The 15,369-nt window shown below is 40.5% G+C and overlaps 3 protein-coding genes across 8 annotated transcripts in view; 1 reads left to right on the top strand and 2 right to left on the bottom strand.

The window, feature by feature from the left end:
- Positions 1–2,776, top strand: part of afdna (afadin, adherens junction formation factor a) — a 115,135-nt gene extending 112,359 nt beyond the window's left edge. For all 6 annotated transcript variants that reach the window (XM_084081672.1, XM_084081668.1, XM_084081669.1 and 3 more), the window contains one exon: positions 583–2,776. In XM_084081672.1, the coding sequence (XP_083937798.1) occupies positions 583–739 (157 nt within the window). In that variant the 3' untranslated portion in view covers positions 740–2,776. The remainder of the gene's footprint in view (positions 1–582) is intronic.
- A 2,078-nt stretch (positions 2,777–4,854) lies between these two features.
- On the bottom strand, positions 4,855–6,556 carry LOC311062918 (tudor domain-containing protein 15-like; the record flags this gene model as incomplete). Its single annotated transcript, XM_084082137.1, has 3 exons — positions 4,855–4,868; positions 5,059–5,201; positions 5,457–6,556. The coding sequence occupies 3 exons, from the start codon at positions 6,554–6,556 to the stop codon at positions 4,855–4,857; spliced, it is 1,257 nt and encodes a 418-aa protein (XP_083938263.1).
- Positions 6,557–7,088: 532 nt separating this feature from the next.
- On the bottom strand, positions 7,089–13,422 carry tdrd15 (tudor domain containing 15; the record flags this gene model as incomplete). Its single annotated transcript, XM_084082136.1, has 5 exons — positions 7,089–7,111; positions 7,234–7,489; positions 8,096–8,208; positions 8,848–11,523; positions 13,401–13,422. The coding sequence occupies 5 exons, from the start codon at positions 13,420–13,422 to the stop codon at positions 7,089–7,091; spliced, it is 3,090 nt and encodes a 1,029-aa protein (XP_083938262.1).
- Between the last annotated feature and the right edge of the window lie 1,947 nt (positions 13,423–15,369).

Raw genomic sequence — 15,369 nt, 5'->3', positions numbered from 1 at the left:
GTTTTGTCCGATCCAGGTTCCCCTAGGGATGGGCGATATTGACGTAATGTTTTTGATTGAACACGTCAAACTTGATAACATATTTTTTGGGATGATTATTGGTGTTTTCAGAAGATATGCACATACAAGAAAACAATGATTCATAATGTGGATATGATGACCAAACAGGTAGAAGAATTTGTTAACTCTGTTACAACAGTCTTAACACTCTCTGTAAATTGTATCACTTTACTGTAATGCAGCCTTTAAGATCAGGAAAGGACATTTACCACCAGAAATGAGTACCCGCTCAAGTATCCTCTGTGGCCATGGTATACAATCACTCTATTGTATTTCCGGTGACTTCATGATGATGTTTAATTATCCAAATGGGCATGATTGGAATCACACACTGGGGAAAATATACTCTGATTTGAAACTAGTTTATGTTACTTCGAGTTTGAGAAACTTATGGATGAGTCTTAAGTTGAATGAGTGCATAGACGTGGATGTCCAAGTGTCTTGTGTGTTATTTCAATGAGTAATCCTCTCACCCACGTTCCTTCCCTCCTTATCTCCACCTGTCTTTCTCCTCCCGAGCAGCCAGGAGCAGGAAAACTCAGTCCCCACCGGAGCTCCGCCAGAAAGCATGACGTTTAAGGAACGCCAGCGCCTCTTCTCCCAGGGGAAGGAGGTGTCCAACAAGGTCAAGGCCTCGCGCAAGCTCATGGAGCTGGAGAATGAACTTAACACAAAGTAGTAGACTTCAGAACACCGCCTTAGTCACCCCCGCACCGACTCCACCCCCTCTACCCCTCCCTGTTCCACCCAGCCAACTCGCCTCGCTTCCCCACAAGCATCTTAAGACTTCTTTTGCCTGTTCCTTAACAGAACAAAGAATGGTCTTAGATGTTTGTGGGAAAACTTTGGTTCTGGTTCTTACCTGGCAGACGAAAGGGGAGAGAGAGAACATGTTTGCCCCCCCCCCTTCACACCAGCGTCTCCTCTCCCCTGCGTTTTCAGCCCCTTTTCTCTTGCTCCCCATTTTTTTTAAATCTTTAACTGGACCATTCATGTATGACATAGTTGTATCGTTGCAATAGGCGAGACCTTTATGGCATACATCTTTTTTTTTTCTTCATTAAGATCTATCAAAGATATATTATGGTAAATCACTGTAAAAATGTTTTAATTATATCTAGTGAGATACAAAAATTTTGCGAAATCTCTATGACGAAGGGGGATATATTTTTGTTTGTAAAGTGGTTCTTGGGTTACGGATTTAAAAGTTTTTTTGTTTTCATTTTAAAATTTCTTTTTAAATAGCTGACTGTAATATTAACAATTTTATGTTATTTTATGCTGTTTTTCTGCATTACATACATTCTCACTTTTAATTTTTGATGAAATAAATGCCCAGGATTGAGAACTTGAGACCAATCTTTTTTTCTTTCTTTTTTTTTGTATTATTCTGATGCTCAGTGAGTGAACATTTTGTCCATTCTGGTTTGCCATACACTGTGTTATTTCATTCCGTACCGAGTGGTGAGCTTGCGTTTCTCTTCTAAAATATTGCATTTGTTTTTGTTTCCGATTCACTCTGGAAGGTTCTATGGCTTTCCCTTCTACACTAGAATTCACTGGGTCTTAGAGGAGGTTCTTTAAAGTGCACAAGAAGACTGTAAATATCAGACGCCAGAACTCTTCTCCTTACTACTGTACAAACGACACGCTCGCATCAAATTTGTGCCACTCAACATGAAAATGTTCTGAAATAATGTGGCAACAGCACTAACCTTGTGTCACCATCACCAGGTAAACAGTTGTTCCAGTGGGGCATTTTCCAGGGAGACGTGACAAACCGAACTCCCCTCCTTCATCTGTTCTCCCTGTCACCAGGCATAGTTTTAATGTTTCTTATCCATCCCTCCCCTGAAGATACTTTATTTTTTACTATTGGATTTTCTTTGTTTGAATTGAATAGTCATTTTGCAGAGCTGTGGAAATTAATTTGACTGATCGTACACTACATTCTTTGCCATAATAAAGCAGGGAAAAGAAACGTGATGGTTTAAAAAAAATAATATAATAAAAAAAAGAAACCAACATCTCCAAGTCCTTGTTTGCATCACAGGTATTTATTTAAAACTTTGTGTAAAAAAAAAAAAAGAATTCTTGCACAATTTTGTTTTTAACTGTACCAGTGATCTGTTCTGAGACGTGGACATTTTGGGACCCCTTGTACTATGGTAAACTGTATTTTATTAAACAACTACATTTAAACCGCAACCACCAGATCAATCCTTGGACCTCTGGATCATTCCCACCATAGCAAAGAATTACATTTGAAATGTACAGATTTTCTGCCATTCTGTTGAGTGACTTCTTCGTGTGTGTAAATATGATTTTGTTGAGAAAGCGGAACAGACAGACTGTTAACTGATTCTGCATCCATAAGGCAACAGTGTTTATAGACATAAGATCCTGTTTACTGCTTTTAAGGATGTTTAGCTGATGTGTGTGTGTGTGTGTGTGTGTGTGTGTGTGTGTGTGTGTGTGTGTGTGTGTGTGTGTGTGTGTGTGTGTGTGTGTGTGTGTGTGTGTGTGTGTGTGTGTGTGTGTGTGTGTGTGTGTGTGTGTGTGTGTGTGTGTGTGAACCTCAACACTACAGAACATTCATATGTCCCCACTTACCCCCACAGCCTCCTTTCTAGGTTTCAAAATAAACTGAATCATTTAAATGGTTCCATGTTTAGCCTTTTGTAAATCATTAATAAACACAGATTTTTCAACAGTGCAGGCTGGAACTGTGGTCTTTTCTAATTTGATGAGATACCAACGGGTGTCTTAATATTTGTGTTAAGACAAGGTAAGGTTTTAATACTTAACTAAATGTTGAGGAATGATGGGCAACCGTCCAAAGATTCTATTTGTTCGATCATGTTTTAACGTGTCCATAAACTGTCAAGATGACTTGGTTCTAAAATTGATAGTTGACTAATATTTAACTCAACAGCTCCTCATTGTGGCTTAAGTAGAAAATACTTGACCGATATGCTGTCCGGCAGAAACCATCAACTCCAATTTCCACTTTATTAGGGCCATTGAACAACACCCTTTGCATCTGTGTGTTTAAAATATTAAAAAGTGCTTCTGACAAAACCAGCTAAGTCCACCAAAGGGGGGTGGAGTTTGCTGGTTTAGCTGACTCCAGGCTCCACCCTCTTTTGACCTCCAACCTCATTGTGATACACAGAGATATATATACAATAGATGGCTGATCAATGTAGGATGATTAAGTGCCGTTTTTTATCACGATGGCTGAGCAGTCTGTGGTGCCACGTTCAGGTCAGTCTCCCCTGGAAGTATGGGTTCAAATCCCACTTTGACATTTTCTTATGGTGCACAGTCATGAACTTGGCAGATGTGATCTTCCCTGTGCTCAAAGTAATCTAATGGCTTGACCCATTAAGATTTGAGACATACAAATTTGAGATCTACAAATGCCTTCTAAATCAAGTTACCCCCAAATTGATATACATTTGGCAGCGGACCACCCATCTGAAAATGTTTGGTGCCAGGGACACCCCCAAAAGAGATGTTTAAAAAAAAAAAAACAATCTTCAAAAATAGATGTAACAATTTTTTAATAGCCAATGCTGAAGTCTAAAATGACATGCCTTCCCTGTTTTAATGTGTTAAAGGATAGCTCACCCCCCCCTCAAAAAATACCATCAATTAGTCACCCCATGGAGACTTGAATTCATGGATATTTTTTTGTTTTTGTAGCCAATAATTTGATGACCAGTGGACCGGTAGGCAGTGGTTGTGTCTCCTACTGGAACCGCTACCGGTCATCAAATTATTGGCTTAGGAATGCGACAATAAACAAAATATCCATGAATTCAAGTCTCCATGGGGTGACTAATAGAAAAACTATCCCTTGAAGGGCATACCGTTTAAATTACTGTTTTGAATGGTGAACCTTCTGTTGACAAAGCACTGGCATATGGTAGATATATCCTACACCAAAGAGGAATCAGAGATATAACTAAGATATATTTAACCTAGGACAGAAATAATAGGAATATTTCCTTCCTAATTACAGTAAATTGCACTATTGTCTTTATGTATTAACATTTGCACCATTACCCTGTTTGTAGTCTGCTGTTATGATGCTCTGTGAGCAACTTAATCCTGTTTTTAAAGCTGCAATCGGTTTGTCTTGAACTTTACTATAATTGCAACACCAATTTTTTTAACCTGTCTCCTGCGTAAGTAACCACATTTCTACAGCTCGGCCAAATGGGAATCCTTGTTTAGCCTGGGGACCACTGCAGATGTGCTTGTAGTGTTGTATTACATATACTACCATACAGATTGGTACAAATGAAGTTTCCAATTGCAGCTTTAAGTCCTTTTTATGCAACTGACTGAATCAATAAAGAATCTGGGAATTTGCTTTGTGAAATGGTAAGATGAATAACAGACATTTGGTGTTCCGTTTTCAAATTACTTTGTATTGTATTTAACACAAGTCTACACAAGTTATGTAGTCTCTAAAATAGACTTAACACAGCCAAAAGTCTACATTTAAAGTAGCATATTAATCCAAAAACTAGTACAACTTCAAAATGTATATTCAAAACAAAATATGTTAATATTTTTAAATTGCAATGCAAAAATAAGAACGTAAAAATACTTGTAGTCTTAACATATACAAGAATGTGCTAATAAAAACAAATAAAAACAATTGTACTACTGAAACCTAAGAAATATATGACACACAAACACTATCACAAAGAAATATGTACAAGGTCCTTCTGAGGCTTCTTTATGAGTCCCCTAGGTACAGCGCACCAACATACAGCAGCATCACATCAGGAAACCTGTTAGAGAGGAAAAGTTAGAATCAGTAGCTTGCTCAAAGCCTTCATCCATGTACAAGTATTGTTGAAAGTCACAAAAGAGCATTGATTGTTTTTTTTCTTTCCTACTAATTTTCAGCCAACAGCAACACTGACTACTGCCATTAGTTCACTGCAACAAAAAAAGCATACATATTAAAACTTAACATACATTTAGATGCAAAGGGTCTGTTGAGGTCCTCTGCCGTTTCTAGACTGGTGATTCCATCAGCCTCTACCAGACCATGGCGCTCTAAGGAGGGATTGACCATGGCACTCTGAGGAGGGACTGTACAGGCACTCTGTTCTTGGAACCTGTGTGATGTCATGGTACCAGAGTTAGGATACTTCAGTAGTACACAGATTTTTTTTTTCATTTCATGTTACTGCAGCTATGGGACATATTCCAGCATATTTGATATTCTGCAGTGACTGCAATTTAATGTGCACAAAAGTAACAATGTATCCTACAATGCTTGAATTTTCTACGTAATGAAATATGCCATGCACAATATGAAAGAATACTCAGATGTCTAAACTAACAAATAAGTTAAAATAATAAGTTTGTACCTCTGTCTTAGCATCACATCTATATAGGAAGCATGTCCAGCATCAACCAGCTTCTTGGCAACATGGACGCCCTCTGTCAGGATGTCCACCTCCCAATGGGTTTCTGGCACAAAAGCCCTGAAGAGAATCTGGAGGTCCTTCGGGTACAAACACTCCTGGAAGAACACCAACGCCTCATCTGTCCACTGGCTCCCCAGTCCAACTGGTTCTACTCCACTCAGGACGCATGGGTAGGTCACCTTCGGTAGTCTCATTAGTTTCTCTGGAAGTCTCTTCAGCTTGCTGCGGTCTTCGTATGCCATGTCTGTGCAGTGGCCATAATCCACTAGCTTTGTGACAACCATGGTGTCGGCACTTATGACTTCAGCTCTGCACCACTTGTTGTCCGATCTCACCAGGCAGCAGGAGCCGGGTACAAGGTGGGCCTCGGGAAGAGGAGAGATCTCCTCAGCGAGGTCGTTTAAAATGGCAGACACCGTGGGCATGGTGAGCTGCAAGTCCTCGAAGTCCTCTAGGACCACGCAGAACTGAAAGGGGGTTGTCACTGTAGCAACAAAGCCACAGTATGCCTGGTTTAGATTGATAGGGGCAAAGATCAGTTGCTGAGCAGGGCCAGGGTCTGTGCTTGATTCTTTATCTGCTTTCCCCATCATTTTGCGAGTTTCCATGAGAGGACTCATCTCTTCTTCAGTATGTTGCTGAGAGGTTATGCCTATTATCTGCTGAATGAACAATTCATTCATGACAATTTCAACCTTCCAAAGGTTATTAGCTTTAGAGTAAGACACAAACACCAGCTTTAGAACCTTGCCTTTCATCGCTCTGAGTGTTTCCTGACATTCTTTGTAAGGTTCCTTCGCCATAGGGAGGCCGAGGCTGTTCAATGTACACCTCACTGCCAGGCCGGGGATTTGTGCAAGGTCATCATCCAACTCTCTGAGGGAACCGAATGTGATATCTTCTGTAATTCCGTGATCCATAAGGAACACCGAACATCTGCCCTGGTCCACATGCTGAACAGTTCCTCTGTACCACTGGTTGTCCCTGTGTGTGCTCAATAAGCACTCGAGTCCTTCTCTGATATTCCCCTCAGCTACCATGCCACACTTATGTAGATTTTCAGCTATGCGTCTTTCCAATGCAGTGAACATGTCAGCCATCTTAGTTAGTCTCACGCAAAACTCACCATTAGGTAGGACAGATAGGAGGGTTACATCTTCTGTCTCTCTAGGTTGATTAATCGGATGTGCAACCACACCCATGGTGTCTTCCTCAATTTCAGAGGATTTAATAGTCTTATTTGGCTTCCCAGCACTCTCAGAGTCATGTGCGTTTGTAGTCCGTTTTTGACTGGGACTCTGGTTGTAGGTGTCTAAATCATGCTCAGCTGATTGTGTTGCATATCGAGACTTCAGCACTGGTTTTTCACTTTCGGCGGGCAGTATTACTTTGTCAGATTCAGCTCTTGACTGAATCGTTTCCTGTTCGACGGTGAATGAGCTTTGGTCACAGCCTGTGTGTCTTTCCAATTTAGCTGAATTAATGGAGAAAGCAGGGGTGTCTATTTCCATATCAATCTCTTTTTTCACTTTAAGTGCAATTGGATGAGTTTTTCCATCGTGTATTTCAAGTTCAACTTCCCACTGAGCACCAAACTGACCAACAAAATCAACCATGAGAGGTTTTCCCATCACATCCTCTGTGAAAGAGGCATCAGAATCATAGGTTAATCGTTCTACTAGGGAACATGCTGTGCTGAATCTAGGCTGAGACAGACAGTCTGCTGTCATGTAGTAGATCTTCTCCTTTGCCACTTCTGCAGTGTTGCCATAGTCCACAAACTGAACTTTAATACGACTACTTGTTTCGTAGCCCTTAACAACAGCACGGTATAAAGCACCATCCTCTTCGTACTCTGCCAGAATAAGGTCATTTAGTGTCAGATCTGCTGACACAGCATTCAGTGTATCTCTGAATGTATCAGAGTTTAGGTATTCACCAATCTTTAGGAGAGCCGGTTCATCCTCTTGCATCTGAAGGAAAAAGCTGTCAACTGTGTCAATGTTAGAGACATAACACAGAGCCCTGAAGCCCACGGCCACTTTGTTGTCCGGTAAACTGGAAAGTTTAGGCATTTTTGGTTTACATGATTGCTGTTCTGGTGTAATGTATGTAGGCATTTCTCCTTGGCATGGTTTCTGTTCTGGTGTAATGCATATAGGCATTTCTGCTTGCCGTAGTTGCGGTGCTGGTGTATTGCATGTAGGCATTTCTTCTTGGCATTGCTGCTGTTCTGGTGTAATGTTATCACATTGCTTATTTTGGTTCTCTTTTGGCTTAGATTGCATTAGAACACTGCTCTGTTTTTCTTTGTTCCTGTGACATGTTTTTCGGTCATGAGAATGTGCAGAGGCTTTTGGAAAACTGGCACGTTTAGGCATTTCTGCTTGGCATGGTTGCTGCTCTGATGTGCTTGTATCACCCTGCTTTTCTTTTCTCTTGTGGCATGTGCTCCGGACATCAGAATGTGTAGAGGCACATGGCCTCTTATGCTGTTGGCAACGATGGTTATTGTCTGGTGTTTTTAAGTCCTTTCTTTTAATTGCTCTAGGTGTCTTGTTTATACTGTCTGCGCTTACAGGCATCTTTGGTTTAGGTGTCAATTTGGCGATCAGCTCTTTCACCTCCTTGTTGATGTGTAGATCACCATCAAACAGCTCAATGATAAGTGTCCCCTCTTCACTCTTTCCACCTACAACAGCTCTCAGTGGCTTGTTGAGTATGGTTTCCTCAAACCATTGCTGTACATCTGCATACATCTCTCCATTTGGGATTTGGGCAAGGCTGCATTTCACAGCTTGCATAGGTGTGTAGAGCAATTCATTTGAATATCTGGGTATAGGCTTGATATTGATCTTTTCAGATATGTGCGTATTTCCATAGTCAACAAAGAAAACTGTGTGATGCAGTGGTGACTGAACTGACTGTACTGCACACCTGTACCATTTTCCATCAAAGTATCTTGCCATGCACAATTTTCCTGCAGACTCTTCGTTGTTGGTGTGTGTCAATGTATCACTTTCCACTGAGGCCATCTGTAGAATTTCTTCAATCTCTTTAGTGTTTTTGTCAAGTTGGCAGTAAATCTCCCATGGACTGTTCACATGAGTGACATAGACTTGTTCCTCACTCCCAGCACCAAGGTTGAATGATGAGTAGGTGAAGGAAATAGGACATACACATGACTGTGCCATAGTTGAGATTTTCACTTCTCTTGCCAGGCGCTGTTCCACAAAACTCTTTGATATGCTCTGTTTAGTTTGAGCATTGTAGAGGTCTACAACATTGCACAGCCCATTGTTTTTCATCATCAGGAGAGAGAACATTTCACATCTTAGGCCATCAGTGTTGGCTTGCACAAAATCCTTCAGTGAGTTGCACGCCGCTGTGCCCCAATCACTGAAGCTCTCAAGGTCAATAGGTTCAATCAGATTGTATAGGCTGCATCTGAAAGCCTGAGATTCCAGTTCGAGGTGCTGTGGTAGAATTGCCTGAAGACTGTTCTCCTTAACATGGGCAGTCTTGCCATAGTCAAAGAAAACCACTTTGGCAACATTACCCTGCTTTCTTGCAATCCAGGCCCTGTACCATCTTCCATCATCAGGTGACTTGGCAATACAACATGAAACATTTGGCTGGACAGGAATTGTATGAGTTTTGTAAAACTGCTGAATCTCGTTCATCAGTTTGTCCAAGTCGGGAACCTTGTTCAGCAGTTGGCACCAGAAATCTGACGGAGAGTTAATGTGAGAGCAACAGACAGCAAAGTCAGAACCAGGCTTAAACGTAGATGGTTTGAACGACACTGCTGGAGCTTGTGTCATTAGAATTGCTGGAGTGCTGTTTGTCAGTGGAACTGCTGTGTTGGCTATCTCAGCCTCCTCATGCTTCTGCTCACACTGTGTTGTGTTGCAGGTTATTGTTTGGGTTGAACTATATATTGGGTGTTTTTTCTTTTTTCCTGTTGCCGTCGTTTCAGTCTGCATGTTAGATTCAAAAGGAGTGCTTCTGCAGTATTCTGCGTTCTCTGAAGAGATGAGAAGTTCACTGATACTCTGAATGTTTTCATGTCCCTTCTCATGGAGATTAACAACAAGCTTGCCTTTTCCCATGCTGACAACCTTAACTTGCAGAGCTCTATTTGACACAGCTCGTCTGAAGAAGTCTACAGTGGCCATGGTCCAGACGTCATCCTTAGGAATGACATTGACAAGACCACATCTGATGGCAAATGCTGGTTCTCTAGCAAAGTTCTCTGGAATCCTTTTTATCAGCACGTCAGGCACTTTCTCAATGTTCCCAAAATCAATGAATAGCACCTCAGCTCCATGTTCAAGAATGTCAATCACTATAGCTCTGTAGAAATGCATGTCCTTCTCATACATTGCAAAGCAGAGTGCGCCTATCTCAGGATTCTCCAGTACATCATCCTCCAGTTTCATTTGACTGAAGTGATTGGCTATATTTTCCATCATCACATCAAAATCATGATTGCGTCTTGTTGTTCTAATTGAGAAGTTGTTCGGGTTCTGGGAAGCTTCCACATACCCTTCAAATACAGAGTCAACCTGTATCTCCTCGACTTGAGCTGCAATCTTCAAGGTTCGAGCCATGCAGGACTCGTAGAACAAATAACCACCCTCTGGCAACATTTGATCACTGTCAAATACTGGTTCATTGTTCAGCTCGGAAATATCCTGAACTGAGTTTGCGTCGCTCCTGATAAAATCTTCTGTGTTTAGCACAGTGATGGAATAAAGATTCTGCTCTTTATCAAACCCTTTGATTTCTGCAACTAATACTCTTCCAAGCAAGCCTTCCTTGAGGAAACTCAGCTGACGTGTTGTTACTGCTTCATTCTTCTCATTCAAGCAGGAGAGGGAGCACGGGAAAGCCATTATGGGCCTGGAAAAGAATTCAGGTGGCAGTCTGTGGATATTCTCAACTGGGACAGATTCATAGAATCCATAGTCAACAAATAGCACTCGTACATGAGACTGTACAGGGAGAAAGCGCACAAAGCCTCTATACCACTTCTCGTCTCTGCCTTTGACGGAGCAGAGTAGCCCCAGGTGTTCTGATGGTGTCTGGTGACTTGGATCAATTCTTCTTGACTCATGAGTTACAGCCAAGTTCTCTGACAATGCCTGTAGATCAGCTGTCATGTTGTTTGCCTGACAGTAAAAAAGCCAAGGCTTCACTGCAGCAGTTACTCGCACTTTAACAATTATTCCAGCACTCAGTCTAGGTCCACAGAAGGACTGAATATCTTCAAATCCCTGTATGCTAGGAGGTTTAAAGCAGATTTTTTGTCCACTTGGCTGGTCAATCAACAAATCAGGGACTGGCTCGATACTTTGTTTGAGTGGCACATCTGTGAGCATCTCAACCAAGAGAAGGAAAGTGTTTGTGTCCACATGCTTCCCCAAACCCAGCTTAATTAGATCCTTATTAATGTCAGGGACTTCCAGTATGAGGATCTTGTGGGGCAGGAGGGCATGGATGTATCCTCTGATGCTTGTCCCAACTAGGTGTAACAAGTACTTCTCCAGTACAGGATCCCAGTGGTCCTGAATGGGTAGCACATTTGCGAAAAAGCCACATACTATCTTGGGAGGAAGGCTAAATAGATCATTCGAGCAGGAGGACAGGTGGTCTTTGCCGACACTCAGGACATTCCCATGGTCTATAAGAAATACATCAAACACGTCTCCCTGTATGTTCTGTACTCTCCCTCTGTGCCAGTGGGCTGATATCACATCTTCTACTAGGCAAAGGTCCTCCACATTTACTGTAGCTTTTGACTTTGGTGTATTTTGTATTTCCACTTGTAGGATGTTATAATCCAGTTCACATACAGTTAAGTACTGTGCCTGAAAGTGTATCAGGGTTTCGTTAGGCTTGCAGGCCAAATGTGTTAGCTTGAGGTCTACTGGCCAGAGAGTACATGGTGCAGATGGACTTGACTCCAGAGACCTGCAGATAAAAGTACCCCATATTATCCATACTGTAGGTGAAAACAAAAAGATAGCAGTATAGGTGTGCTAGCAACAAGACGCATCTATACTAGGGGTATAGAAAAGAAATGCATTTACATCTAACTTGCCATTTTCTAAACATTCACTGTTAACATTTAGAAGTATTGATAAGGGGTTCTAATCTAAATTACTGTACATCTGCCATTCATTTGTTGAAGCAGTCATCTTCAACAACATCATTTCATCATCTAACTAAATAAATTACACAACTCTGTGTGCGAGTGAGTGCATCTGTCTTTTCTATATCTGAAAAAACGCCAAAGCAATCAACTTCTAACTCGCCACGTGGATCGCGAGGGAGTGAGGTGCCATGTGTCAAGTCGGTTGGATAAAAGGGACAAGGACAGACAGATATTTACATATATGGGCATAAAACGGGCACAGACAGACTGGTACAACGGGTACCTTGAAAATGGGTATTGCATCTGTCTTCTCAGCTCTTTCAAGTTAAGCTTTTTTATGCATTTTCTACTACAGCAGAGACAGAAAGCTGCACCAACCATCAAAAGTTGTTAAACTGTGAAAAATACTTTGATCTAAACGCAAGTAGTACATCCAGCAATGCTGTTGTTGTTGTTGTTGTTGTTCATATACTGTACATGTGTGTAGTAGTAAAGCGCAGACGATTTCTTTAATAACAAAATTATCTCAGTCAATTGTGTCGAAGACTCTGTAAGATGAACAAACAGCTGTGGTAAGTATAACTCAGCGTGCTACAGTGACACAACTGATCAGTGAACAGGGATTTATTTATACAGTTAAGTGGTACTTCTCTTTTATAGGAAAACTACTGGACCCTTAAATGATCAAGCGTTGCTTGGCAACGGCAATTTGACATCGAGCTCAGGCATGTCCATATACAACGCCTGCCACAGACAACTTGAAAGGGATGAAATGACAGTTATGTTGTACTAAACACCGGCTTAGCTACTCTGGAACGATGCAGGTCAGGAAAGAAGTTGCATGCCCCACCCAGTTACGCAATACCCGTTGTAGCAGTCTGTCTGTCCTCTTTTTAAGCACACATGGAGATCTCTATCTGCCTGTGTCGAATTAGGAAATCATCAACACCCTTAATATCACCATATAGTCTGCCATTACAACTGGCTGACAATGTAAAAATGTAATCATAATTATTACAGTCTAATGTGTAAAGAGGGACTATTTGTCAGGACCGATTAGCTAATAAATTAAAAAAATGCACAACTAATTAGATTGTTGTTTTGGACTTTAAATAGTATTTTGGTTCAATAGAATGTTTTTAGTTGTTGAAGATGTTTGTTGACCATAAATGCTGTGCTGGTCAGTGTGCCTCAGGTAACATCACCAAAAAAACATTGCCAAAAGCCAATGCGAAGCCAGGAAAACCTCAGAATATATTCTGTAATGTTTTGACTTTTACATTCTTGTACTTACTTTTGGACTGAACCCAGCCTGGACAACATGGCAGCATCTGGTAATCTTGGGTTCCTGAAAAGAAATAATGAATTTAAGTATAATAATAATACAATAAAATGCATTCACTCAAAGCAACAACATTTTAGGTTTTCAGCCACATCTCATGTGCCATCATGCGTAAGTGGTCAAAAGAACAAATTCAGAAGAAGGAAACCATGGAGGACTGGAATTGAAATTATTGTACCGGTATGTCTTAAATTTTGCAGGGCTTACACGCAAGAGATAATAGGCTCCTGACAAAAATAAACACTTAATTCATTCTATTAGCTTATTGTTCAAATAAGGTCTGAAAACATAGGCTATTGCACTGTATGTTTTTGTATGTTTATGGGGCTGTAGCAGGGGTGTAAGCCCAAGCCAAATTTCTCTTGTGGGCAATAAAGTTCACCTTGACCTTGCAGCTGTTGCATTCTGAGTGGATATTAATTTAAGCTGAGGTGCATTTATTAAATTGATTTTTTTGAAAAACAAAACGAAAAAAAACAACCCTAAACTGGCCTGTGATAGGCTGTTAGCTGAAGTAACTAAGCAAATATTGTACTTTTACTCCACTACAATTATTTGAAAACTTACTTTGTAGATTTTGATCAAAACAACCACTTCAGCTCTATATACATTATTATAGGCCATTTGTAAATAGCCGATCTACAAGCTCACAATGCATTGTGAGCTTGTAGATCTGCCATTTTCAAAAGCTTTTTATACATTTTATACATAATGATAACGTGTGAAACATTCTGCATAATGAGTACTTTCTACTTTTGGTACTTTAAGAACAATTTGGCACCAATACTTGTGTACTTTTACTCAAGTAAATTTAGAATTCCGGACTTCTACTTGTAACAGATTATTTCTACATTGCAATATTGATACTTTTACTTAAAAACATTTTTTTTCACTGACAGTGTCAGTCATTGAAGATCTTCCATGCACGCGCGCGTACACGTAGGCTACACACAATGAAAACGACAGTTGCCTATTATCCATCCGTTTGTGTATGTGCATGTATGGCGGACGCCTGGTGACGCGAGGTACGGAAAGGCATTTGACTTCGCCATCTGCAGGCTGTGTTTCAACTGCAGGTATTATATTAGCTAGGGCGGCCTCTCGGTAACCGTCTTCCATCCCGACATCTCGCCACAGTAACCGGCCTCTCAATGATATGTCAAAGTTCCACCAAAACAACTACGAAAGTAAACAGACTACTTCGGGTTGGTGTTTTGTAGCCTACTAAAGGCCTACAGCGTTAGTATTACCATTAAAAACGAATAGCTGCAAATGTACAACCAGATAGAATGAGTCTAGTAACCAGGCATGCAAACAGCCCCGAGGTGAAAAAGGTGACAACATGTTGTTTTCTTTCTGGTCAGGTGTCACACAATTGCCCTTTTTGGGTTCAAAAAGTTTTTGGGTTCAAAAAGGTGACTGTAGCTGAAAAGTGACACTTTTGCATGTCTGAGTAACGTTAGCGCCAGTGCTGCAGTCTGCAGGCCAGAGGGGCTCATTAAACCGAGCGTGGCAACAAGATCAGTGTATTTTCTAAACAGCCGTTACTCGTTTTTTTTTACATTTATGAAACAATTCACTAGGGGTATTTGTTTATGTACAAGTTTGCAGAAATATATATATTTTGACTTGCCTACCTTTCTTTTCGTGCAGAACTTCTTCAACGGCAACAGCGTTACATCATCAGCATGATTACAACCAGCCGTGCAGCGGGCCTGGAGGATAATGAGGTTATTTCCTGTCACCTGTTGCAAAGAGCCACAGGAAGGATACCAAAATAAAATATTATCAGTGGTGGAAAGAAACTGAGTACATGTACTCAAGTACTAGTCTGTAGGCCTACTTAAGTACAATTGAGGTATTTTTTTTAATTTACCGGAGTATTTCCTATTTTCAATACTTTCACCTCCAATAGACCTCAGCGACAAATATTATAGCCTAAATAAACCACTACAATTTTTTGAAAACTTTAGTTTATTTACTTTGTAGATTTTGATAATTATTATAAAACACATTAACCACTTCAGCCCTATATACATTTCGTCCATTTGAAAATAGCAGATCTACAAGCTCACGATTCTATTTTCAAAAGATTTTCAAACATTTCATACATTTGTACATTCTGCATAATGAGTAAGCTACTTTCGGTACTTTACATTTTGATAGCAATACTTTTGTACTTTTACTCAAGCAAATTTTGAATTCCGGACTTTTACTTGTAACTGAGTTGCAGTATTGTTTGTAGTTTGTATTACTTTTACATATAAAGTAATTAAGTAAAACATTTGAGTACTTTTTCCACTACTGAATATTATACATTCAAGGTAGGCTAACGGTTATGATGAGACTGA

This window comes from Gymnoscopelus microlampas (genome assembly GCF_963454915.1).
Source record: "Gymnoscopelus microlampas genome assembly, chromosome: 16".
Taxonomy (NCBI): Eukaryota; Metazoa; Chordata; class Actinopteri; order Myctophiformes; family Myctophidae; genus Gymnoscopelus; species Gymnoscopelus microlampas.
The sequence above is the reverse complement of the archived record's forward strand: the minus strand, read 5'-3'. Positions and strand labels throughout refer to the sequence as shown.